At 35.6% G+C, this 26,747-nt stretch overlaps 1 protein-coding gene across 1 annotated transcript in view; it reads left to right on the top strand.

The window, feature by feature from the left end:
• Positions 1–26,747, top strand: part of MARCHF1 (membrane associated ring-CH-type finger 1) — a 1,010,725-nt gene that overhangs the window by 917,962 nt on the left and 66,016 nt on the right. The window contains exon 7 of the mRNA XM_031942769.1: positions 16,866–17,046. Coding sequence (XP_031798629.1) covers positions 16,866–17,046 — 181 coding nt within the window. The remainder of the gene's footprint in view (positions 1–16,865; positions 17,047–26,747) is intronic.

Raw genomic sequence — 26,747 nt, 5'->3', positions numbered from 1 at the left:
GCTTAGAGATAGAGCAGGTAGATAGACCAGGGGGGTATCAAGATACCTAGAGAAGCAGGAATCTCTTCTGATAAGATGCTGCCCTCGTGTTTTACTTATCTGACAGATTATGAAGAACAAGCCAAGAAACTAAGAATTAATGGAAAACTGAAAGGACGTGAGAGGGGAGCATGATATGGTAGAATATGCACAGGCTCCAGAGCTGAAGATAACATAAAAACCATTTCTGATGTCTACTCACCTATGTGAAGTTATTTAACCTATTCAGGAAGTTATTTAGCCTTCCTAGGCCTCAATTTCCCCACTTGTACTCTGAAACTTGTGGCTCTCCATCATCCTCAGGGTCAAATAGAAAATCCTCTGTTTGGTATTCAAAGCCCTTCATAGCTGTCCTTACCTTCCCCCCTCTTTGTAGTCTTCTTACATCATACACCCCACAATGACACTGGCCTTCTTGCTCTTCCAGCATCAAGACACCCATATGCCAAATCTGGACATTTTCTCTGGCTGTCCCCCATGACTAGAATGTCTCCCCTGTCATCTCTGCCTCCTGGCTCTCACCTAAAATTCCACCTTCTCCAGGAAGTCTTTCTCAATTTCCCCTCAATTCAGAGTCTTCCCTTTGTTGATTATTTCCAATTTATCCTGTGTATAGCTTGTTTGTATGATGGTTATTTGCATGCTTTCTCCAGAAGAATGTATAAGGTGCTTGAAGGCCTTTTGCGTTTTTTTGTATCTCTTGGTCTTAGCACAGTTCTTGGCACATAATAAATAATGAATGTTTCACTGACTGGCTAAATGGATTAGGGTTGTAATTAGATGGACTCTGGTTTCCTCTAGCCCTAGATCTATGATCTGAATTTCAAAAAGATGAAGTAGGACCTGAGAAAGATAGTGGGAAAACAGAGAAGCATATTTCAAAATTCACTGAGGTCTCTGTTCCCCTTCTCTGCACTTAAAGGGCAAAGTTCCTTGTCATTTAATTTTTGTCCAGGTCCAGTCCCAGTGCACCTGACCTCTTTTTATGTAACTCAGAGATTAAGTCAGGGGAAGGCTGAGTGCCTGTATGAATTCTGAATGATATAATATACAAGAAAGGCTTAGTATTATCAATGTGTATCAAGCTTCAAGTGAGTCCATGAATATTTTAGAATGTGTACATTTTTGTTTCTTTACTCCCCTTACCTAACTCTACTAAAATTTTATTTTTTAAAGTCACAATTTCTCTGGCCTTTAACTTTCTACGACAGACAACAGACGAGTTTCAAAGTTTGGTTTCTGTTTTCCTCTGTATTCTTAAAAGACTTTTCCAAAGAATTTTCATTATTGTTGTTTATATCTATCAATATTTAGAATATTAGATAGTAAGATCTTTTTATATTATGATGAAAATAATTTTGACTTTATAGACCCCCTGAAAGGACTTTGGGGACTCCCGAGTTCCCTATACCACATTTTGAGAACTAAACACTGTTGACCACTTCCCTTTGAAATTCTCTCTGCCCGTCTTTCATGAACAGTTCAGAGAATGAAAACCAGAAGAGGCTTTAGAGAACATTGAGTCCTATCCTACATTTTACGTATTAAGAAACTGGGGCCCAGAGAAGTTAACTCATTCTCTCTAAACGAACAATGTTTGAAACAGGATTTGAACTAAGGGTTTCCTCTCTCCAAGTACAAAGTTCTATATACTTTGCAAGGCTCATTAAACTAAAGTCAGTGATCCAGCCAGCCACTATAAAAGGTTTTTTTTTATTTTCAAGTAAAATTTTCTTGAATTTTAAAATGTAATAAACATGCTCAAACAGGTAGGATTTGGCTCTTGGCTATTTCAAGAGATATTCTTCATATCCCATGCTGCTGCTGAACTAGCAGAGATTTTGCTGCTATAGTTTAGAGCTACTTATTAAGTATATCCTCCTTCTCTCACACCCTCAGTATAAGTATTCCCAAAGGTTTTGTCCTTAGCTCTTTTCTCTGTTGATATTGTCTCACTGCCAAATCTTGTTATTTCTGATTCTATACATGTCCTCTTTTACTCTACTTCCTCTAGTTCAGACTGTTCTCACTTGGATGATTGCAACAGCCACCTAATTGGTCTCCTTGTCTCCAGTCTTTTCCCATTCCAATCCATCTTCCATTCAGCCACCAAAGCACTTTTCCTAAAACCCAGATCTGATCATATCAGCCTTCTCTCTACTCCACTATTCAATAAACTCTGTCTGCCTATTATGTTTAGGATCAGATATAAGCACTTTTCTTTAGCGTTTAAAGTTCTTTACAGCATGACCCAATCTTATGTTTCTAATCTTTTTTTATATATTGTACCTGTTCATCTTTTCAACACTCTGGACTGAACTATATGGACTGAGTTCTAGATAATTGACATTTTATATTTCTACATCTTTTTAATTACTGTCTATCCCTCATCTATAAAATGCTCTCTCTCCTCCTATCTACTGCTTAGAATCTCTGGTATCTTTCAAGATTAAGTGAAGTGCCATCTTCTGAATAATCTCTTTCCAGATCTCTCCTCTTCTCCCCCTCAAGAAATTGTTCTTCTGTGTCTTCTTTTGTGAACTCTTCTCAAGGAGTTTAACCTAATGAGGTTTTACTTTATAACTCCTGTGTAGGAGATAAAGACAGGATTTGTGACTTCACTAGCTTAAGGAACTCCTAGGAGAGAAACTCATTCTCCCATTCTCTCTCTCTCTCTCTCTCTCTCTCTCTCTCTCTCTCTCTCTCTCTCTCTCTCTCTCTCTCTCTCTCTGTTTAGAGACTAAAAGGAGACATTCTCAATTTACTTTGCATTGTGAACTCCTTTTCAGCATATGTTTTTAAATGCATAAAGTAAAATATCCAGAATTACAAAGGAAACTAATGGTTTTAAAGCACAACTATCAAACTTTTATAAAACAAATCCCCAAGTTTCTGGTTAAAAAAAAAACTTAATAAAGAGTTGTCTAGGGCAACGATTCTTAAAGTTATGATTCAAACATCCCTGAAGTCTCCTAGAAGCTTTTCATATTAATATTCAGATGTTACATTCCTGTTAAATATTTCTCCCTTTTCTAACTACATATCTAAATGAGACCAGATTTTCTTCATATACTTCAACCAAAATTACAATATAGCATATTGAATGCAGAAGCAGATATAATAACCCAACTTTCTTCTAAGCCAGACATTGAAGAGATTTGCAAATATATATAAAACAGTGCATCTTTTCAATTTTTTTTTGTTTTGAAAAATATAGCTACTTTCGTTAAAATCTTATGACCATATATATTTATGATTGTTATTTAACATTAATTAATAAGTAAATTATTTTAAACCAGTTTTCATTCTGAATACAATAGATATAAAGTTTTTTGAGATCCTTTATAATTTGGAATAGAACAAAAAATTTGAGTATTACTGGACTCTAGAACAAGCAAAAGTGAAAGGCTTTAGCCAGGATCACACCATCTGTATGTCTCACAGGCAAGATTTGAATCCAAACTTTTTCATTCTGAAGTCACTCTACTTCCAATTTGTATAGTAATTAACAATTTTCTAGGCAATGTGCCAAGTGCTTTATAATATCTCATATGATCCTCACAATTGTTTTGGAAAGCAGATGCTGTTTTATCATCCCCATTTTATAGATGTGGAAACTGAAGCAAATTGAGGTTAGGTGACTTGCCAAGGGTTACACAACTACTAAGGTAATAAGGTGCTAGAAAGCATCTGAGGCTGAATTTAAACTCTGGTTTTCCTGACTTCAGAGACAGCTCTGCATTCATTGTATTACCATTTGACCCAGTACTTCACATATTGCTTTGCATTGATCAAATAGGAACCTGATATGCTTGCTACAATTTCCAGACATATTTTTAATGGTGTCCTCTTTTATGAGCTACAGTCATGTGTTTCTAAGTTTCTGACATATATTTCTACCTTGATGTCCTGCTGGCATCTCAGATTCAATATTTTTAAAACTATGAATTTTGAAAATAGCTGAATTTTCTTTTCCCCTTCATATAACTTTTATTTTTGTGTATTTATAACAGTGAAAATTATTTAGTCACTCAAAATTGAATCCAGAAGAAATAAAAGGAAAACCTTAAAGACTAATTATAAGGCACTTATTAAGGTCAAAGTGTTTACTTATTATTTATATAAAATGTTGTTTGTTTGTTTTGCTGAGGCAATTGGAGTTAAGGGACTTGCCCAGGGTCACATAGGTAGGAAGTTTTAAGTGTCTGAGGCCAGATTTGAACTCAGATCCTTCTGACTTCAGGGCTGGTGCTCTATTCATTGCACCACCGAGATTCCCCATAAAATGTTATTCTTAAAACTGTCTTCATTACTAAGGTAGTTTGAAAGAAAGATTGGGGCTGAGTTGTATATGGTGGGTGCAGCTGTGTTTTCAAAAAGAATATAAAAATAAGGCTATAATATATCATTCCCCATACTTTGCTTTCCCTAGCTCTAAATCTTCCTATAAACTTTAATATTTCTCCTAGTGTTGCCATTCTCCCAGTCACTCGGGTTCCAAAACTTGGAATTATCTTTGATGTCTCCATTTCCCTACAACCCCACATCCTATCCTAAAAGTTTTCCTTTTAATGTTTTAATTTATGTACGTTTTCTGTCATTGAGAATTTATTTCCTTTCCCCATCCCAACTTTTAAAATACAACAAAACACATGAAGAAGTATTCTTAGGCAAATAGTACATATCCCTTCCTTTGACCCACATCCAAAAATATGCTTCTGTTAGCAGGACTACTCCTCCAGAACTGTGGCTGGTTACTGCATTAATCTGAGTTCTTAAATCTTTCAAAGTTGTTTGTCTTTACAGTGTAATTTTTAAGTTGTTCTTCTCTTTATATCACTGCATCAGTTCATTCTTCTTATATTTCTCTGAAAAAAGAAACATCATCACTTTCATCATTTCTTATGACACAATGATATACTATTATATTCAAATATCATAGTTTGTTCTGTAATGTCAGAGAAACTGAGGCAAGATAGAGATTAGAGAGTTTTTAATATTTCATTTGGATTTCTGAGAGGAAGAGATTTTCTGGGACCAAAGGATCCATTTAGTGGCTCTAAGCCACTGGAGTAGACCAAGGCAAGGGGGTGGAGTCCAAGCACTGAGACTGGGAATGGACCATCAATCTGGTTCTGATAGGGTGAGGGGGTGAGGATGATAAATTCTTATAAATTGGGAGTTAAGGAGGTATCCAAGTGAGCCAGGAAATCTGGAGAGATAGAAATAGAGGATACCAATTAAGTATCTGAGATAGGACATCTGGAGTTTTATGACTCTTTTGAATGTCAGAATGGCCAGCTACAGCCCTAATTATCTCAGTTCTAATGAACAAAAAAGGGGGATTGAGGCAGAACATTTCAGGGAAACTGAGGCAGGACAATTTAGGGAAACTGAAGCAGAGCAATTTAGGGAAACTGAGGCAGGACAATAAAAGGGAACTGTGGCACAACAGTTCAGCTATTCTCCAATTAATGAACACCTACCCCTCCTTAATTTTCATTCCTTTGCCATTGCATAGATAGCAGTTCTAACATTTTTGCATTCATGAATCCTTTTCCTCTTCATTTGATCTCATTTAACCTAACAGTATGAAATCTGTGTCAAAGGATATGCAATTTAGTGTATTTTGGATAAATAGTTCCAAATTGTTTTCTAGAATGACTTGACTAATTGAGGAAGTAATGAAATAATTTTTAATAATATGGGTAAATACCAAGTCCTGCACTTAACTTCAAAAAATTAACTGTACAAATATAGGTGATATTTCAGAAAGTAATTAATATGAAAAATGTTTAGGAGTTTGAATGGGTGGCACAGTTGATATAAATCAGTATTCTGGTGTGTCAGAGCTAATGCTATCTTAAGCCATAATAAGAAGACAGTATCCAAAACAAGGGAAAATTATGCAATGATATACTGCTGTGACATGACCATGTCAGGACATGATGTTCAGTACAAAAAGCTGCGGCAGAAAGGAGAAAAGAAAAGAAGAGAAGAGAGAGTGAAATTTATAGACCAGTGAGTTCAAATTCAATTCCTGACAAAATTCTAGAATTATCATTAAAAATTAGTGGACATCTAAAAAATGAAGTAGAGGTTACAAAAAACAAGTATGGCTTTATGAACAACAGATCCTGCCATGTTAAACTTAATTCCTTTTTTTGATATGGCTAATAGACTAGTGGATTAGGGAAATGTTGTAAATATAATTTAATTAGATTTTAGCAGAACATTTGACAAAGTCTCATCCTATTCTTATGGAAAAAAATAAGAGATGTGGATTAGATGGTAAGTTATATATATGTTGAACTGATTGAATAGCTAAGCTCAAAGGTTAATTTTATGAATAGATAAGTAAGTAAATTGAACATTTATGAAATTTTAAAATAATACAAAATTGAAAGGGATAGATAATATTTAAGATGGCAATGTTAGGATCCCAAAAGAACTTGGCAGGTATGAACACTGGGACAGATCTAATGAAATAAAAATTAATTAGAGATAAATATAAAGTCTCAATCTTGTTCAAAAAAAAATCAACTTTATAGGTACAAAAAAAAAGAGCAGGCATTGCCAGACTTTAGTTAATTTGGAAAAGATTTGAATGCTTTAGTAAACTGTATACTCAATATGAGTTAGTAGTTTAATATGCAAATACAATCTGAGGAATATTGAAAAGCTAACAGTCTGAGGCTACTTTGAGAGGTAGTAGATTCTTCCTTAATAAAGTACTTGAAAAGGAAGCAAGAGGAAATGGAGAGGATTCTTGTTCAGGTAGTTTTTGGTAAGAATGATTTATCCTTTACATTGGTGAGTCTATATATATTTTTTTTAATTCTGGGAGGAAATTCAACCAGCAAAGACCAACACTCAATAGTATAATATAAGAGAATAATATAATAGTATATAAGAATATATACTGTACTATAGTATAAGAGAATTGATTAAAGAAACTGGGAAAAACTTAGTCTGGAGAAGAGACTGCTCTAGAGGTCTGTGATAGTTGCCTTTAATTATTTGAAAGAAAGTTATGTAGAAGAGGCATTAAATATGTTTTCCTTAACTTTGGAAACTGAAAGGGACCATTTTATAGAAATTTAAAGGGAGTTAGATAATGATGACTACTGCTAAAATAAAATCGGGTGCCTGGGAAGATTATCAGTTCCCTTCACTCTTGATCTTCAAATGAAAGCTATGTGAGTATTCATTAGATACATTCTTGATGGTGTTCGTGTTTTGGACTGTACACACTCTGAAAGGTTTCTTTTTCAACTCTGGGATTCTGTGGTTCCAACCCTTATTGATTCTTCTTCTGTCATGTCTCTCTAACCAGTCTTTTCCTTTCTATTCCCAATGCTATTATTTAGTTCAGAATATCATTACCTTTTCCTGAGTTAATGCTTTAGACCCCAGTTGGTTTCCCTAATTAAAGTTTTTCCCCTCCTATTTATCATTCACACTGACAGCAGATTAATACACTGCTTTGATTGTGTCAATCACACTTCTACTCAAAAACTGTTAATGAAACACAATTACAAAGTTCAAATTTCCTTAGCCTGGTATTTAAGACCATCCACAAACTGACTCCAATATACACACTACCTTTACTGCACAGATACTTGTCTTTGGTCAAAAGGAACTTCCAACCTACCTTTGTTTCACTCTGTAACATTTTCCCTGCACAGAATAGCCTTACTACCATCTCTACTTGTGGGAGTCCTACTACTCCTTTAGAATTAAATTGCTACCTCCATGATACCAATCCTGATCACCTAAGCTGGCAGTGACCTTTCTTCTAAATGGCTATATTGTTTGAATGCCACATGTATGGTTGTAAAAGAGATTATTTTATAGAGGACTCATACAGGACAAGCACTCACAAGGTGGTGAGAAAAAGTGATACAAGGACACTCGAGGTCTCTCTTAAGGACTTTAGAATTGATTGTGTCATATGGGAGACACTGGCACAGGATTGTCCAACATGGTACATCCTCATCAAAGAAGGTAGTGTGTTCTATGAGCAAAGCAGAATTGAATTAGCTCAGAAGAAATGAGATGCTCAAAGTTAGAGAATCTACCCCAAATATTCATAGAGACTATTTGCATCTGACCTGTGGCAGATCATTCCAAACTTGTATGGGTCTGATCAGCCATAGTTAGACACACAATAACTCAATTCTAACATAGTGATGTCGTTTTAGTCCTCCTTGAGAATGGAAAACAACACATCAAGAAGATAGAATGTATGTACTCTAAAGAATAGTGTATATATATATATATATATATATATATGTGTGTGTGTGTGTATGTGTATATATATATATATATATATTTTTTACTATCTTATGGGTAGTATATGAATAAGTGTTCTATTGGGGATAGTAACTTTCTTGTGCATCTTATACAGAGTCTTGCACTTTGTAGGTCTTTAAAATTTTATTGAACAAATAACAGGAGCAAAAGAATAAATTTCAAAATAGTAGTCAATAAAGTTTTTAAAAGTTCCAAAATATTTGGAATTCATTTAGAATTTAGAATAATTGAGAAGTTAAAAAGTAGAGAGGCTGTAAAGAAGAAATTTATGTTAATAGCAATACAGCACCCTATATATAGGGGCAGTAGATAGAATGTTGGGCCTGGGGTTAGGAAGAGCAGAGTTCAAATTTAGTCTCGAAACATTTACCAGTTAAATGATCCCAGGCAAGTCACATCTCTTCCTGCTTCAGTTTCCTCTGTTGTAAAATGAGGATAACAGTATCTATCTCACATGGTTGAAATAATTTTTGTAAAGTGATTAGCACAGTGCTTGACACAAAATAAATGTTACAGAAATGCTTATTCTCTGCTAGAATTAATTTCATTGAATTTAACATTTATCTACATTCAAACTATTTTTTCTTCAGAGAGACATCCAGACTGGCATAGTCTCCCATGCCCTTTGATATGAAATTCTGCTCCAGGATCTCAGATAACATTTATAGGAATTGTGAACAAGGAAAAGATATGTTAAATGATTGCCTGGTTTAACATTCCCAAGTTGAGCATCCAAGTCACTATCCCATTGCTTCAGGTCCATTGCCATCTTCCAAGGAAATTTATTTATTTTGATTTTTTCTGACTAGGTAAAAGAAGTAATTCTTAGCCTCAATTGCTACCTAGACTTAACCACTGAATGGATGCTGCCTCAGTCAAACTGAGACCTGTTGAATACCTTAGCTTAAAAAGGCTGAGGTCTTCCATTGCATCCAGGGCCTTCTCCAGTTGTCCTGATCTATATCTGGCCACTGGATCCAAATGGCTCTGGAGGAGAAAGTGAGGCAGGTGACCTTACCCAGCCCTCCCTCACTTCAATCCAATTCACTTTCATGTCATGTCATCCCCTCCCTGATGTCATGGTTCTCTTCTAGAAGGAAGGACAAACAACAATAGAACACTTACTCATATACTAACCATAAGGTAGTTTAACACACATATACTATTCTTTAGAATACAATCTATCTTCTTGATGTGGTGTTGTCCATTATCAAGGAAGACTAAAATGACATCACTATGTTAGAATTGAGTTATAGTGTGTCTGACTCTGTGTGTGACTTCATTTTATGGTGAAGATGAAGAAGGCATTTCCTTAATACCCATCACCTACTTTTCCAACTATTTTACTAAGTTTTAGAAAAAAAGTTATTTCCTAATATTTCCTAAAATATTTCTAATATTTTTTATGCTAAAATTTTTTTAAACTGGGTTTGTTATGCCAAAATTTTTATTTCTTTTTACACGTGGGGTTTTTATACCTCTATATTGTACATTACTAAAACTAGAATCTTTGAAAAGGGAGTCCTTTAAATACACAAAATTTTTATATAATGAGATAATACTTTGTTTTTAATTTTTCAATTAATGAATTATTATTTTTCCTTTTCCCCACCAAACAATAAGCAAAAAAAAAAAAAAAAAAAAAAAAAAAGGAAAAGAAAAGAAAACCCTCCCAACAAACATGCACAGTCAAACAAAACAAATGCCTACATTGGCCCCTTCCTGAAATGTACATCTCCTTTTGCTTTTTCATGAAGCCCTTCACCTTTCTGGTGGTAGATGGGGTACAGTATCTTTGCTACTCTGAAGTCATACTTTATCCTTCCATTGACAAGAGGTCTCCAGCTCATCTGTTTTTTGCTGTTCTATTTTTCAAACTTTTTCAAGTATTACTTTTTGATGTCTCAAAATGCCATTCAATTCCACTTGCCTTCCAGTTTTCAAGGCATTCTCTTCTTCCTTAAGAGTTTGGACCTCTTTTTTCCAGTTGGTTAAGTTTCTTTTCATAATTTTCTTGGATCATTTTAATTTTTTTCCCTTAATTTTTCCTCCATCTCTCTAATTTGATTTTATAATTCCTTTTTAACATCTACCCGGAACTCTCTTTGAGCTTGTGACCGTTTGATGTTATTTTTTTGGGAAGAGGAGCTTTTTTCACTTAACTATCCTCATCTAAATAGGAATTCAAATCATAGTAGTTATACATGGTCGGGCTTGTTTTCCTTGGCTTAGTCACTTTTATTTTATTTTATTTTTGTGTTCATCTTGATTTGTGGATGATGTCATCTCAGGATTTGGGTCTTCCTTAATGTTATTAACTGAATTCTGTCCAGGGATTCAGTCTCCTAAGCTACAGGGAGAGCTCCAGCCACCTGTCTAGTCAGCACGGCTGGGCGTGGCTTCTGGAAACCTACTTCCTTCACTCAGTATCTGTTGTTCTTTTAGTTGGAAATTTGAGAGGTAAAAGTTCATAAGGTTCATGAGGTTCTGATACCAAGAGGCTAAAATTCATGAGGTTAAAAGTTCCTGTGTCATGAAATCAAAGTTTATGAAATGAAAGTTCCTGATTCCATGAAGTTAAATAAAGTTGTTCATAAAATAAAAGTTCTTTATGCCATGAAGTTAAAGTTCATGAGATGAAAGCCCCTGATGCCATGAGCTTAAAGTTTATGAAATAAAAGTTCCTGATGCTATGAGGTTAAAATTCATGAAGTAAAATTTCTCAAGAGAGCATGAAAATTTTGGCCCCGTTCCACCATCTTACCAGAATCCCCCTCAGAATCCCCCCCCCCCCAGTATCTTTCAATACTGGGTCTTTAAAGGTCTTTAAAGAGAGAAGTCTGTAAAGGGATGGGTTAGCATAATTGATGACTACTAAATTCCTTTCTACCTTTAAGAAAATTATGTTATGAACCAAGAGAACATTTTATACAGCAACAGCAAGATTATGTAATAATCAACTGTGATGGTCTTGACTCTTTCCAATAATGGGGTGATTCAAGGCAATTCTAATAGACTTTTGATGGAAAGTGCCATCTGCAATTAGAGAGAGAGCTATGAAGATTGACTGTAGATCAAAGCATAATATTTTCACCTTTTTGTTGTTTGCTTGCCTTTTTCCCCTTTTTTTTCTTTCCTTTTTAATCTGATTTTTCTTGTGCAGCATGAAAAATGTGGGAATATGTAGGGGGGGAGAATATCATGTTATTCCAGAAGAGAAGTTTAAAGAATATTTTGGGCAAGAGCAAGACTGCAGAATAATATACAATAACTTCCCAAGGTGTCTGTCATGAGAAAAGAAATGTCCATTTGGATGTTTAAGTTATCAGGATGTTTATTTTAAAAGCATTTACTTTATTTTAGCCACACATAGAATCATAATGGTTTGAACTGGAAGGATCATGGCTACAGAGTTGGAAGGGATCTTTGATCACTGAATCCAACCTTCTGCATTTTACAGAAAAGGAAACTGAGGCCCAGAGACATAAAATGGCTTGTCTGTGGCATTAACACATGAATGTTGTTTTTATTTTATAGACAGATGGGCAATCTAAAACTCAAGAAAGAAATGACTTGTCTTGAGTGACATCCATTGCAATCAGGAATAAAACTCCCTTCATCTGATTCTTTCTCTACCCAAATTTTTCCTATACTAGGCTGCATTTCTGCCCCCAAACTTCCTTAGCTTAAAAGTCATTGACTATTTTGATGATATTTGATATATAAGCAGCTACTTTTTCCAGCCACAGTTTTTGAGTTTTGGTTGGGAATACTCCTTGCCACTACCAATGTTGCATTTGAATCACACAATCCTTCCAGGGACCCAGAAGTAAAATCCAATCATGGATGACGAAGATCTTGTGGATATCTTTCTTCACATCCAGGAAATGCATTACTGTTTACTGATTCAGTTCATTTTATGGGAACGCTGGTCTTTGCATATTTCATTCCTGACTCATATCCTTGCAAAATTAATGTTTCCATGTTCTTTGAGGAAATTTGGTTCTTTTCAGAAACACATTTTAATTTAATAACCCATTTTTACCTTTCTTCCAGTATAATTTCTCCCAATAATTCTCATGTTTAGGGTTGAGGACAGGACAAGTTTATATTCTCATTACATCATTTTAATTTATTATTTAGTCAGAATTCTTTGAAGGCTTTTGTTTAGGTGGGTTTTTCCTTTCTTAATGATGCTACTATTTTTGTTTTAGTTCCAGTGGATTTTTGAGTCTGATATTTCAGCTCTTAAGACCATTGAGAACAATTCCAACAAAGTTTGAAAAGGACTCTTGGGGTCCTAATTGAGTTGGATAGCTTCACAAGGGCTTAATATGCAAGAACCTCTAAAAATGAAGTCTGTACAATAGGAACAAAAATGAATAATCTTTTGATTTTCCCAATGGGAAATGGCTTTAAGAACGAAAATACTGCTGCTGTGTTTTTTATGTAACTTTTTTCCTGAATTAAAAAAAATCCTATACTTATTAACTTAACTAATAGTTATAACCATTTGTAATACTAATTAAGTATAAATTAAAATTATAAAAAAGGGGTATCTGAGAGAGTGAGGTCAGATAATCTGATGAACCATGGTAAAATGGAAACCACCTATTTCTGAAGTTCAGGGACCAGAGCTCAAGACTAAAATCTCCACTGTGACACCTACTACTTATAAGATCTGGAAGAAGTCACATGCCCTTCCCCACACAAACATATTCGTTTCTTCTTTTTATAAAATAAGGCAAGAGGTAGAATAGATAACTTCTGAAGTCCTTTCAGTCTCTAAATCAATAGTCCTCTGAACATTTGAACTGGCTAAAGTTGAATCAGCTAAATTTTTTTTTTAAGACAGCTTAAAGACTCCCTTTTTCAGTCATGCTAATGTAAAGATTAATACTAGGAATTCTTTGCAACAGCTTCAAAACTTTTGGCACATAAGACAGTGTGAACACATTGAATTTGATGCCAACAGGAATTAGGTTTGAATCCTGAATCTGACATTTGTGAATGCCAAGTCTGGTGAGTCACTAAACCTCACTAAGGCTCATTCTTCTCACCTGTACAGCAGAGAGTTGGGCAATTAGGTGGTTCAGAGGATAAAGTGCTAGACATGGAGTTAGGAACACTCATCTTGAGAGTTCAAATCTGGCCTCAGACATTTACTAGCCGTGTGACCCTGGACAAATCATGTAACCCTGTTTGCCTCAGTTTCCCCCTCCCCCTGTAAAATGAGTTGGAGAAGGAAATGGCAAAGCCACTCCAATATCTTTGCCAAGAAAACCCCAAATACGGTTGGGAAGAGTTGCACTTGACTGAAATTACTGAACAACAAAAAAGCAGAAGATGGAAATAATGGTAAAGATGTGGCTTTAGATATATAAAAAGTTGAGTTTGAATCCTGCCTGTAGCACTTAGGACCATGGTGTCCTTGAGCAAAACTTTTCTCTCTGGGACCTCCCTTTATTTCCTAACCTATCAAATGAGGAAGTTGACTGGATAATCCCCCAAGTCCCTTCTAGTTCTAAATGTTGAATTCTGTAAAAGTCTTTTGCAGAGCTAAAAGGGATATAAAAATATAAACTGTTCTTATGTCACTTTTTAAAAGGCTTCTCTAACTCCATTGTATTTCCCTCCCTTCTACTCCCCCACACTCAAATGAAAGCAGAAAATAATGAAGTCTTTCAGCTTGCAGAGGTTTTCCATCAGAATCAATGCTGCTGGAATGTTATTAGGCTGTTGATAGAAGCAGTTGAGGAGCTGGTCATGATGTGCTCTCATTTTCATTGCCTGATTCTCCTTTTAACCTTTTCTTCAATTTCAGTATTTGCAGAGGCCTTGGTGATTTATTTGAATGATTGTTTCTCATTACTTTAAATTGCCTTCAGGTGTGAACTACAGCTCTAGTGTATTATTTAAAGATGGAGGCCAGGATCTGTAGGGGACAAGAAACGTCATATTTTCCTTAAATGTTGGGAAAGAGTTTGGGAGCTTCCCAGTCAATCCATATAACCAGTGGAAACTGAATTTATTTCTTGATCCAGTTTCATGAGCTGTTTTCCATCAGAAACCAAAGTGAATGAGAGTAGAATGTCCTGGATAGTCACAGAGATAAAGTGTTGACATAATAATGTAAATGCTGTAGATTTCAGTCCAACCATGTTGGCCAATCAAAAACAACACTGGTTTTGAGATTCTTTGAAATATTTTTGGGACAGAATTTGTACTTACTTTTTCTTGGTTTAGGATACAGTTTGGAAGTCATTTCATTTTACTTGAGGACTGGGATGCAAAAGACAAGCCTCCTATGGTCATACTTCTTTATTTTGAGGTTAGCAGAGTTTGGTTTCAATTCCTGTGCCTGGTTGCAGATTAGAGTTTGAGCTCCATTTCATTTCCTCTGAGGAGGATTACTGATACAACATCCTTCCTTCTCTTTATACTGAAACTTCAAGAGAATGGAGCATAAGGGCATTCCTACATTCTTATGGGTCTACCAGCATGACTTAGCTTGTTAAAAAAAATTATTCTGACTTTTTAGGGGAAAAATGAAATCATTAGACATTCTTCCATAATTTTGTCAAAACCATGCTGAGCTTATCTAATATTTGTCAGACAGTAAGAACTAAGAACATAGATAAAGGATTTGAATTTATCACCCAGAGGGGTGGGGGTGGGGGAAAAAACTAAGCTAAACCAAACTATTCACCAAAGATAAAATGAAAATACTTCTTGAGAAAACTTCAAATAACCATAATCAGGAAATCAGGAAAATATTATCATCTGATAAATAATACTTCCAAAACCAGCTGTCTTAGGTTTTTCTGTTTGCTATATACAGATTACTCTGTATTTATTAATTTTGAAGAGTCTTATTTAAATTGTCATCATCAGCTACTTCTCCAAAATAATTTTTTAAAAAACCCTAATTTTTGTTTTTTAGTATGAGAATTTTTGTAATGTAGTCAGCTAGATACTCTCTATGCTTAAATTACATTATAGGAGGCACTTTCAAACATACAACCTCTTCTAGATTGGTAGGATTCTATTTGGTAAATTATATGCTGTCATTTTCAAGTTCTTATGCAAATTAATCAGAGCAGTAGTGGACATAAAACCATCCTCTAGAACAGAACTTAGGGCCAATGTTTCCCAAGCCAGAAGCAAACTTGCCCATGAGGATATCACTGACTACAATCTCCCATTGATTGAATGTTTTCAGTATCTATCTGGAACTATAGATGAATTGTAATGGTAAGAAGAGATTTGTTTATACATGGATCTTTGAGTGACAATTTTTTTTATGTTATGTCAACCAATAAACACTTTAACGCTTAAGTCCATTTTCAACCAGCGCACACAAAAATGGACAAGTAAATCCTTTGCTACAGAGAACTCCTATTAAGGAAACGTCCTCTCTGTACATCTGTACCTGCTCTATAATTTAGACTTAGAGCATTGCTTGGGGAAGTTAGATATTATGAATGATTGCCAAGGGTCACATATCCAATATGTTAGAGCCAGGTCTTGATTCTGAGGATAGCTCTAGATATAACATATCTGCCTCTCTCAAGCAAGTATGGAAAAATAGATAGGAAAGGGAGAGATGATAGATATATAGAGAGAAAAAGGATAGATAACTTTTATACATATATATATATATATATATATATGAGTATATGTGTGTACATATAAATGTACACACATCCATGGTCTATATATGTTATAATACATGTATATATAGGCATATGTGTACATGTATCTATGTGTACTTTGCTTTGTGTGTCAGTGCTTTGACCTGCATAATTTTGGACTTGGGCTGGTTTACCCTTTATTAAACAGTTTGATGACGCACTCCATCCCATCCCCACAGCTTGCTATATTGGTGTCAGACTTAGTTGGACATTTGATTTACTTTAGTCATACTGCAGCATCCCAGCCTCCCCAACAGCAGAGATTACAAGTGCACACCATAATGCCTGGAAAAAAGAAGGAAGGGAGGGAGGAAATAATGGAGGAATGAAAGGAGGGAGGGAAGAATGAAGGGAGGGAGGGAGGGAGGGAGAATTCAGGTGTATCATGAACATATTTCCTTGCAAGGGAAATTAAACTGGGAATCATGGAACTTGTAGTTAAGAAGAATACATTTCCCTTCTCATTCTTAGAAGAGACTAGGATTTGGTGATTTAGTTTTGAATATACCCTATTGGAGGTAGATCTTATTCTGGAATCTAGTTGGAATAGAATAGCTTAGAATTCTGAATCTTAGCTTTTAACCTCATCTAGTGCAACATAATGTTCTTTCAGGCAATGACTTTAATATTTGTTTTTTTGTCTCTCCTAGCATCTAACAGTGCTATACATGTAACAGGTCCTTAATATATGTTTGTTGAATTTCTTGTACTGAACTTCTAAGACTTAAAATGAGTAGAAATGAAATACTGAAAAGTGAAACAATTCTCAACATCTTCCCTTCTCCCATTCACTAAATTTTGCTGTCCTTCTCCCAGGATCTGTCACTGTGAGGGAGATGATGAGAACCCCCTTATTACACCATGTCGCTGCACAGGAACCCTACGGTTTGTTCACCAGGCCTGCCTGCATCAGTGGATCAAGAGTTCAGACACCCGCTGCTGTGAACTCTGCAAGTATGATTTCATCATGGAGACCAAGCTGAAACCACTCCGGAAGGTATAGCATTATCAGGATAATTATTTTTAAGTGTCAGAACACATGGGCTAATAGTTGGGCAAGTAAATAGTATATTTCCCATTTCCCACCTCAAAGTTCAGTGTCAAGGTACTTACTTCTCTTTGCACTGAGGGGCTGTGTTTGACTGATGTACTCATAAGCTCAATGCTGAAAATAGAACCTTATCTCTGTTATTTTGTTAGTCGTTTTTTGGTTTCCTAGATTTCACATTCTTTTCATCTCTGGGTTTGGTAGTCACTTCTTCAGGGCCAAAAATGAGCAGGAAGATAAAATTTATGTGTAATTTCTATACAAACCCACCAGCTTCTCTGATCTTAACTTATCTAATAAATAAACTTAACCATTCACCAAGTCATGTTCCTATCCCTCCATTCAAACAGCTATCTTCCTCATTTGGAACTTTAACACATCTTCATTGGATTACTGTGGTGACTTTATAATTGATTTTCTACCTTAAGTCTCTCCCTCATTCAAATCTACCCTCTGTATGGATGCTAAGTCATTTTTCTAACATGTAAGGCTAACCATGTCACCCTTCTACTCAATAGACTCTTTTGGCTCCCTGTTATCTCCATAAAATAGAAATTTCTTTATTAAGAATTAAATAGTTTAGTTCTTTCCTATCTTTCCAGTCTTCTTATATATCATTCCCTTTATGCCCACGATAATCCAACTATTTAGGCCTCCTCCTTTCTGTTCTTCACATTATATTTCTTCTCTTCATGCTTTTGTATGAAATCTTCTATGTTTAGAAAAGTTTTCCTTCTCTCTTTCCTTCAAGATCCAGCTCACGTCATCTCCTAGGAGGCCTTTCCCTGTTCCTCCAGCTGCTACTGCCTTTCCATCTAAAGTTACCTTTCATCAACTCCAAACAGTATATTGCCTAGTTATGTCCACATACTCTCCCTCTCTAGAATGTAAGCTTCTTGAAGCAAGGGGGTTTTTTTTGTTTGTTTTTTATTTTTTATTCCAAATGCTTAGCACAGTGCAGGTTCATAGAAAGTCCTTAATAAATAATTATTGATGCATTAATTGATTGATCAGCATGAAAGTTAGTAAAGCTAAAAATAGAATTTCACAAAAGGTAATTGGTCCATGATATAATGATTAATCTCATTTCTTAGAAATTAAGCATTAGATACTAGAAAAGATATATTTCTTTAAAATATAAGATTTAGGATATTATTTTAAGTAGTTGGCTTTTCATGTATCATAAAAGAAGAAAAAGAATTGACTGTTCTCTATATAAAGCTTAAAGTGTACGAAAGGTATCTTATTTTTTTCTGTATGATTTCCTTATTTTGGTCATATTTTACTGAGGATTTTAGGATCAGATTATATTCAGAATATGAGTCAAAAAGAAAGTTTAGCATCTAATTAAGAACTGATCAAGGATAACTCCTAGAAGCTTCCACCCAGCAGAATGCAGAACATACCAATGCATCCCTAGTGGTCAGGACTTGGGATTTTTTACATGTAAAGTTCCTCCCCATCCCACTTATCATCTCCATTCACTCCCTGCCTCACTACAAGCTTGCAGATGTGAATACCAATTCAAGTGAGAGGGACCATGAGGCCTGAGAACTACTGAAATAATAAAACTACCCAAAGCTTTTTCATTTAAATGAAATGCAAGATGTGTGGTGAAGAAGAGCATTACCTTGAAAATGAAAAAAGCTCCCAAGATGAGCAGAAATGAAGACTTAAACAAAATATGGCCAGTACCTGTCTGGGATGCTGTCCCACCTAATCCTTCATTAGTTCTGCAAATGAGGAAGAAGGTGACCAATTCTATTATTAATGTTTTATGGATTTTATAAGACCTTTCATCCAAAGATCTGGAAGTAGTTTATAAATATAAAATATGACTCACAGAGCTCCTCAGCAGCAGATTTTGTCTTTTCAACAGATGTGGGAGCCAAGGCACCAAGAGGTTAAGTTCTTTTATTTCCAGTCCCAAAGCAATCAGTGCCAGAAATAGACATAGACCCTGCCCTCTGCTTTAGCCACTGAACAGACGCTGTTGAGAGTGGAGAAATGACAGACCATTTAGCCCTGTGAAGATTTAAACTGGCTACTCTTAATATTCAAGGACTGGCAAGCTGTTCCCAAACATCTGCAGAGCACCCTCCCATTCCTCATTTTCTGAAGAATCATTTCATCTTGTGAAAGAGAATCCTAACATGATTGCAGCTGTCCAGGTGAACACGATGGTTCATTCCTCCCTCCCCCAAACACTTTCTTTTTAATACTATAAAGAAACCAGGAGGCTGGAATGTACCTTGAGAGATCGTTTAGTTTAGCCACCACCTGCCTACCCTTCTTGGATCCAGCCAAGAAAAGTTGCCACTGATTTCTTTTCCTCCTCTAGAGAGGATTCTTTGTATTCCAATCCATTGTTTTACAGTTGTGCTGGGAATCCTTTCAACTGTATAATTAGGACAAATCCTCTAGAAGCACTGGTCATCTCTAGTTGCTTTGTAAAATGTCACATTGAATAACGGGCTGCATGACTTCCATGGGCACCCATCCATTCTGATTGAATAAATCCCAAGGTAACTGTGTAGTACCTTGGCTTTTATTCTGTCCCAAGGGTATTGCAAAAACAAACAAACAAACAAACAAAAAAACAGCTGATCACAATAGTTTGTAGGGGAAGGAGCAGTGAGTGGTTCTGATATCAGAGAGCCTGGATTCAAATTCTGCCTCTGAAACTAATTAATGGTGTGACTTTGGGCTAGTATTCTAATTTCCCTGAGCTTCAACTTCTTCCTCTGTAATTGAGGAGTTTAGATTAAATGATCTTTGAAACTAAACCCAGCCTTAGTTCTGTGATCCTTAGATCCATTCTGCAAATCTTTTAAGAAGATGTATTTAAAGAGAGTTGTGAGAGAGAACCATGTGTAATAGTTCTCACATTGAAAATAAGGATTTTATTTCTAAGGTTGTTGTTACCCAGATGTAGAAGCATGAAGAAGCTAGAATTGTGAGAGAGAACCATGTGTAATGGTTCTAACATTAAAAATAAGGATTTTATTTCTAGGGTTGTGGTTACCCAGATGTAGAAATATGAACAAGTTAGCCCAAATCCTCAATTTCTCCATTTGGAAAAATACTATATCAACTACATCTCTTTCTAGCATGTAAGTGAAAAAAAGTAATATCTGAAACATGAATCTAGATCTCCATTCAATAGAACCTTGCATATGGGAAATATTATTTGAGAAGTATAACTCTTTAATTTACTTCAATAACACAAAAACTTATTACATTTTTTTTCTGTAGCTTTTAAGGGGGTCTCAAGGTCAGTCCTAATAGATTGCTTCACTTAGAGAAACCTAGTAGTCTGTGTAATTAATTGCAATCTCCTTGGCAGCTACCTTACTTTTTAGAAGAGTCTAAAGGTCAACCCTATGAAATTATTAATTTAGCTAATGATTCTGAAGACCTCCCTCTAGCCAATAAGGGCATGAGGCAACACTGAAGTAATACACTTTCGTACAGAGGAGAGGGAAAATTTCTCCAGAGACTGAAGAAACTTGAGGGGTTAATAGGAAGACCAAAAATATGAAGTAAGCCTCACTTCACTAATTAATACAATAAATGCCCCCTACAAATCCACAGTTGGCAAATACATCATCGCTGTTTCCAAAGGAGACCCTTTAAAGGCTACATAATACCCATGGGATTCTTTATTAAAAAGTGATTTACATCATCCATAATCCTTTATTGAAGCTTTTTCAAGAAAAGCTGAATTCAGAGTAATTCCACCAAGTCTCTGAATATCAGGAGCAATTCTAAGTCCCAAGAGAGTCAAATGGGCACAAATTTACAAAGTCTGGTGATTTCACAATGGAATTGGGAAAAGACACACCTAGCAATATGAACTCATCTAAAGGGTTGTTTCAGGTTTTAGGCTCACAGTTTCTCTTTCTAGATGAGCTAGAGCCAAATTATAGGTTAAATCAAATTGGTGAGAAGAAGAAGCTCTGATAATAGCTGAATTCAGTTTTGGTTTTTGGTTTTTGCAAAAGGAAGTAAAGAATTCACCATGTCCCATTAGAGCATCTTGTTGAACAATATAGATTTATCAAAAGAAACACAATAAGACTAATGTACCATTGATGGAGTTGTGAATTGGTCCATCCATTCTGGAATGAAATCTAGAACTATGCTCAGAAAGTTAGTAAACTGTACATATTCTTTGATCCAGAGATGCCTCTACTAAGCCTGTACCCCAAAGAAAAGAAGGAAAATATAGCAATTAATTCTTTTTGCAGTGGACAAATACTGGTAAAGGAGAAGGTGTCCACCATTTTGGGGATTGACTAAGCAAATTATGTTGTAATGTCCCATTAAGAAATTATGAAAAAGATGGTGTCAGAAACCCAGGAAGACTTGTATGAACTGATGCATACTGAGGTGAACAAAATCATTTTAAAAAATCATTATATAATAGCACCAATATCATAAAAACAATTTGAAAAGACTTAAGAATTCTATTTATTGCAGTGACTATGATTCTAGAAGACCAATAATGAACCATGCTACCTACTTCCTGATAGAGAAGTATTCTCAAGGTGCAGAATAAGATCTGCATTTTTGGACATGACCAATGTGAGAATTAATTTTTGCTTAACCACACACAATTCTTACAAGAGATTTCTTTTTCTTTTTCAGTAGAGGGGAGAGACATGGAAAGAGGCAAAAAATAAATGTTTGTCAATTGAAAAATAAGATGTGAGATTCCGTCTTCAAAAAATATACATCTGGTAGGCAGCATTTGGGTTGTATCCATGATCACATTATCTGATAAGAGAAATTATTTAGCAACTGGCCCTAAAAGTAAATGTTAACCAAATGTAAAAAGAGAAAGGAACAGCTAAGATTCCCAGGCTGCACAACTGCACAACTCTGTAGATCTCTGTAGCACAACTTTGCTTATGCATACAAAGAAAATACCTTCTCACCTTCACCTCATATGTTGATATTCCTTAGGAAGAAGGACTTTTAATAAATTCAGTTCCAAAAATGAACTGTCCCTTTCCTTAAGAGCCACAACATATATTTCTAAAATGTATCATGCACTTCTCTTATTTCATAAACAGAGTATAATGTATATAATTGCATCACTTTTCAATGACTTAGAATTATTATTATGAATTGAAAACTTTTGAATGTACTATAATTTAGTGATATGCTCAAGTGATAATAAGGTGTTGGTTCTTGGATCCAGATTTTTTAAAGTTCTTGTGTTCACTTTATATATATTTATATGTAAATGTATATTTTTTTCTTTTCTTTTTTCTCTGAATGTCAGGTTGTGAATTATCACTTTCTCAGGATGCCACTGTATATTTATTATTCAGTCATTTTTCAATCACGTTCAACTCTTTGTGACTCCATTTGGGGTTTTCTGGCAAAGTTACTGAAGTAGTTTTCCTCAGGAAACTAAGGCAAACAAGGTTAAGTGATTTGCTCAGTGTTATACAGCTAGTAGGTGTCTGAGATCACATTTGAACACATGAAAATGAATCTTCCTGATTCCTGGCTTGCCATTCTTCCTCCGAGCAACCTAGCTACCCTGCCAATGTATTAACTTCCACTAACAAATTTTTTTCTTCCACGCTCACCGTTCCTACACTTTCTCCCTTTCCCTGGTAAATACTCATACTCCGCAGACTGAGAAGCTGGTTAAAATTTTTTTTAGGCTGCATACATAAAAGAGAAGTAAATAAATGTTTAGCAAATAGTTCAATGATCATTGTGAAGATGCCAGCAGCAGTGGAAGTATGGCAAGATATAAGCACTATATATAAGCAGGTGAGTCAACATGGCTCAGGTGGTGTCTCTGGAAGGGACACATTATATAATCATGTGATAATGGAAGTAATCACAAATTGTCACCTTCAATAGCAGAAATCCCTACACTGCTGGAATAGTGACTGGCCTATGTCTTTTTGTAGTAGCCAAACTGGAGAGTTGGAAATGGTCTCTTGTGTGTTTAAGTCAGTGGGATTAGGGTGACCTTAGAAGACCCTAGATCCCTTTGCTTCAATGGAAGCTCTCTATGCCTTTCTTTTTCCCCTGGAGAAGGTGTCCAAAAGTTAGTTGTCCTTTAGAACCTTTAATGTTGGTCTTCAAAGCTCTATGTGTCCACTGGGGTCACACTCTACGTTGCTCAGACCTGGAACTCCAGCTCCTCCCCAAAGGTCCTTTGTTCCTGACTAGTGAAAATTGAGCATGTGAAGAATTCCTAGACTCACCAAAATGCAGTTCGGCTATCCTCCTTCCATGTTGGGCGAGTGCTTAACTTTCTATCCCAACTTTGCTTTGGGAACATTAATCAAACCTTCTTTGCAGGCCCCTATTCTCCTATATTATGTTGTCTTTCCCTATGAAAATATAAGTTCCCTCAGGGAGGGAGGGGACTATTTTCCTTTGTATATTTTGCATCCTTAGTGCTGATCTCAGTACCTGGAATGTAGAAAGCACTTAATAAATGCTTTTCCATTCATTAATTAATTTATTCATTGTGATCCAGATAACTAAGATGAGGTTTCTCCTACAGGATATTTTTGTACAATGGAAGGAGAGTTCTAGGAGAAGAGGTTAGGGTTGGCCTGTCTTTTCTTAATGACAGAGAAAATGATATTCTGGTAGGAAGACAGAAAAACAAAAAAACAAAAAACAACCTCTTTTTGTCATCTCCCCTGGAATATACACATGTTTCTTAATTATGGAGTGAAGTCATCTCCTTAAAACAGGTATTATCTCTCTCTCTTACATGGTTTTTTCATTTATGTTCCTTCTAACAGGTGGTATCTCTCTGTCTTTCTTTCCCTTTTTCTCCTTTTCCCCAAGTTTAGACTACTAAGATCTACACTGTCAAGATCTAACCTTATCTTTGATCTCATACTTCTTACTCCAACCAAATTAATCACATTGCCTTCTCCTTAATGTAGTTCACCTGCTCCCACCTACAGGCCTTGGGCTGACGATGCCCTGAGACTGGCTCCTGGCCCAGCAAGAAACACATAAGAAGCTTCCTGTCTCAGGTAGAAGCTGCCTCAGTTGCAAAGTCTCTTTGTCACGGGTGTCTCAGGTCTGTTGTCTTTGACTGCTTACCTATCTTATTTCTACCTTGCTTTGGCCTGCAGCACCCTGATTTCTGACTGCTTGCCTGGCTTTTGACCCTCTCTCCCAGACTTTTTCTTAACCAGCAGCTTCTGAGCAATGCTCCTGATTCCTAGCCCCTACCTTTTTGCTCTCAGCTTTGATGCACTCTCAGTTGTGGCCTCTGACTCTGCCGTGAGACCCATGGCCACCATGGCATGATATGACTGCAATGCAGCATGTGGCACCCAGAGCCTTTTTGCTATTATCCAATTCTGAATACTGGACTGGATGGTGTAAACCAATATGGCTGATCTTTAAATTCTTATCCAATAACCAACAACTAGAGATTCTTCCTAAAGTCAATCAGTGAACAACCTGCTAATCATAACAGTATATATGCAAAACACTTTGCCAGAAGCAGAAGAAAATAAAAAGAGAAGCTGATAAGTGGATCCCACAATAGGGGTTGGTTTCCAATAAATCTAATTCTCAATTTACTCATAAGGAAACCGTAATTTAGTGGTTTGTCAAAATTCACACAGCAAAAAGTAGCAGAACGTTGTACTGGGAGAGGGTCCAATCTATTGACTGTGGTATACACAGATATGTGGGAACTGTGTAACAAATATAAAATGGCCTGTGATGATAGTAAAGACTAGAATAGGATAAGAATGGAATAGAAATTTTAAAAGTATGAGGACTAAGGAAGGAAAAATCATCTTAGGGAGTGGGGTCAAAGAAGTCTTCACTGTAGAGGTATGAATTGAGTTAAAATATATAGGATTGCAACAAAGGGAGATGGAAAGCAGAGGAAATTTCAGGGAAAGTGAATAGCTTTAATAAAAAAAAAAAAAGAAGTAGGAAAGTGCTAGAAATTTATAAGAATGGGGAAATAGTTCAATTTTAGACAATTCACCTTGAAATGTAGTATCTATGGGGTTAGAGTAGAAGAAGGGATGAGGTTAAACTAAGAAGAAAGGAAATACTAGATTGAGAAGTTTGAATTCCACTTAGTGGGAACTGAGGAACAATTGAAGTCTTGAGCAAAGAGTGTCATTATCAATGCATATGGAAAATTGATAGAGCAATGGTAGATTGGAAGTAGCCAGAGAAACTGAACAGAGATAACAGAAGGTGGTTGCAATTATTTAAAAAAGGAATCAGAATCTGCACCAGAGTGATGATGTTTAAAATTGAAAATTGGAAATATATTCAAGAGATATTAAAAAGGATCAAGTTGATTTAGTGACCCGACCAGATGTAAGAAAGGAGAAAAGAGTCAAAGATAATACTTAGGTGACTACTTAGGTAGTCATATGAGTGAATATTGGTTTAACTAATAGAAGCAGTAAAGTCACTGAAACAGTCAGTAGGGAAAGATTTTAAGTTCTTTGTTAAACATGTTGAGTTCTCAATATATCTAGAACCCCATCTATAGACTCTTTCCAGAGAGGAAATAAAACTGAAGCCATGTCCAACTTGTGACAATTTTGAAAATTTGGGCTTAATCTCTTATGATTATTGAAATGGATTCTTACTGAAGGATTCCCACTATTCCAGTAGTGACTCCTTCTTTCCCAGATCCTCAGTCATCCAAAATGAGAACTTTAGCTTTCTTACCAATATGACCATAGTATTAAACTCTGAACTTATAGTGTTCAAAAATATATCCAGAAATAGGAACTACATAAGTCTACTCATTACGAGGTAAAGACACAGAATTTTGTAATAAAAATCTTTTGGCATTACAAGACTACTTACTGCTGACTTCAACTTGTGGGTGCTCAATGGCATAATCACCATCATAACAACATTTATGGAAGATACTTAAATGTGCTCTTTCCCTAAAGATGGTAATCACAGAACACTGAACCTAATTATGAACTGCAAAAGTAAGATTTCTCTCTAATGTACTAAATGACAGAAACAGCATCATTAAAAGAAAATGGTTCCAACTTGATTCTTGATTGTTGAAGTACCATTTTCATTCCTTTGATTCTTCTTCTCTCCCTTCCTTTCTTCTTTTCTCCCTTCCTTCCTTCTCTCCCTTCTTTCCTTCCTTCCTTCCTTCTTTCCTTCCTTCTTTTCTTTCTTCCTTCCTTCCTTTAGCTTTTTTTTCTGCCTGAAGACTTTTATGATTTCAGAATGATATCAAGTGCTTTCTTAAGAATTACAAATGTGTGCTTACTGCTTACAAGGATTTTTTCCCCAAATGGTTATGAGTCAAGATATGCATAAAGTATTTCATGCTTTGGGTTTGAGAAGTATTGCTTTGGTTTTGTTGTTGTTTTTTAATGACATGTTTAAGATCACAGTGAGATATCAATTAATTTTTTTAAAAATTCAAATGTGGAGAAAAAAATACTCTTTGAAATTGGGAAACATGTTTAATCTACCATTAACTAGATTTCTGTATGGGTGCAGACTGTGGCAACAATGCCCTTAGTAAGAATCTCTTTTCTGAAAGAAGTGACATTCTGAAAGAATGCGAGTGACTGCTAGGTATGGGTACAACAAAGTCAGTGTCCCACCTTCCAGCTAGGGAAATGCTGTTTTCAATA

The sequence above is a fragment of the Sarcophilus harrisii genome, chromosome 6 (assembly GCF_902635505.1).
Source record: "Sarcophilus harrisii chromosome 6, mSarHar1.11, whole genome shotgun sequence".
Lineage (NCBI taxonomy): Eukaryota > Metazoa > Chordata > Mammalia > Dasyuromorphia > Dasyuridae > Sarcophilus > Sarcophilus harrisii.
This window is presented reverse-complemented; position numbering and strand designations above follow the sequence as displayed.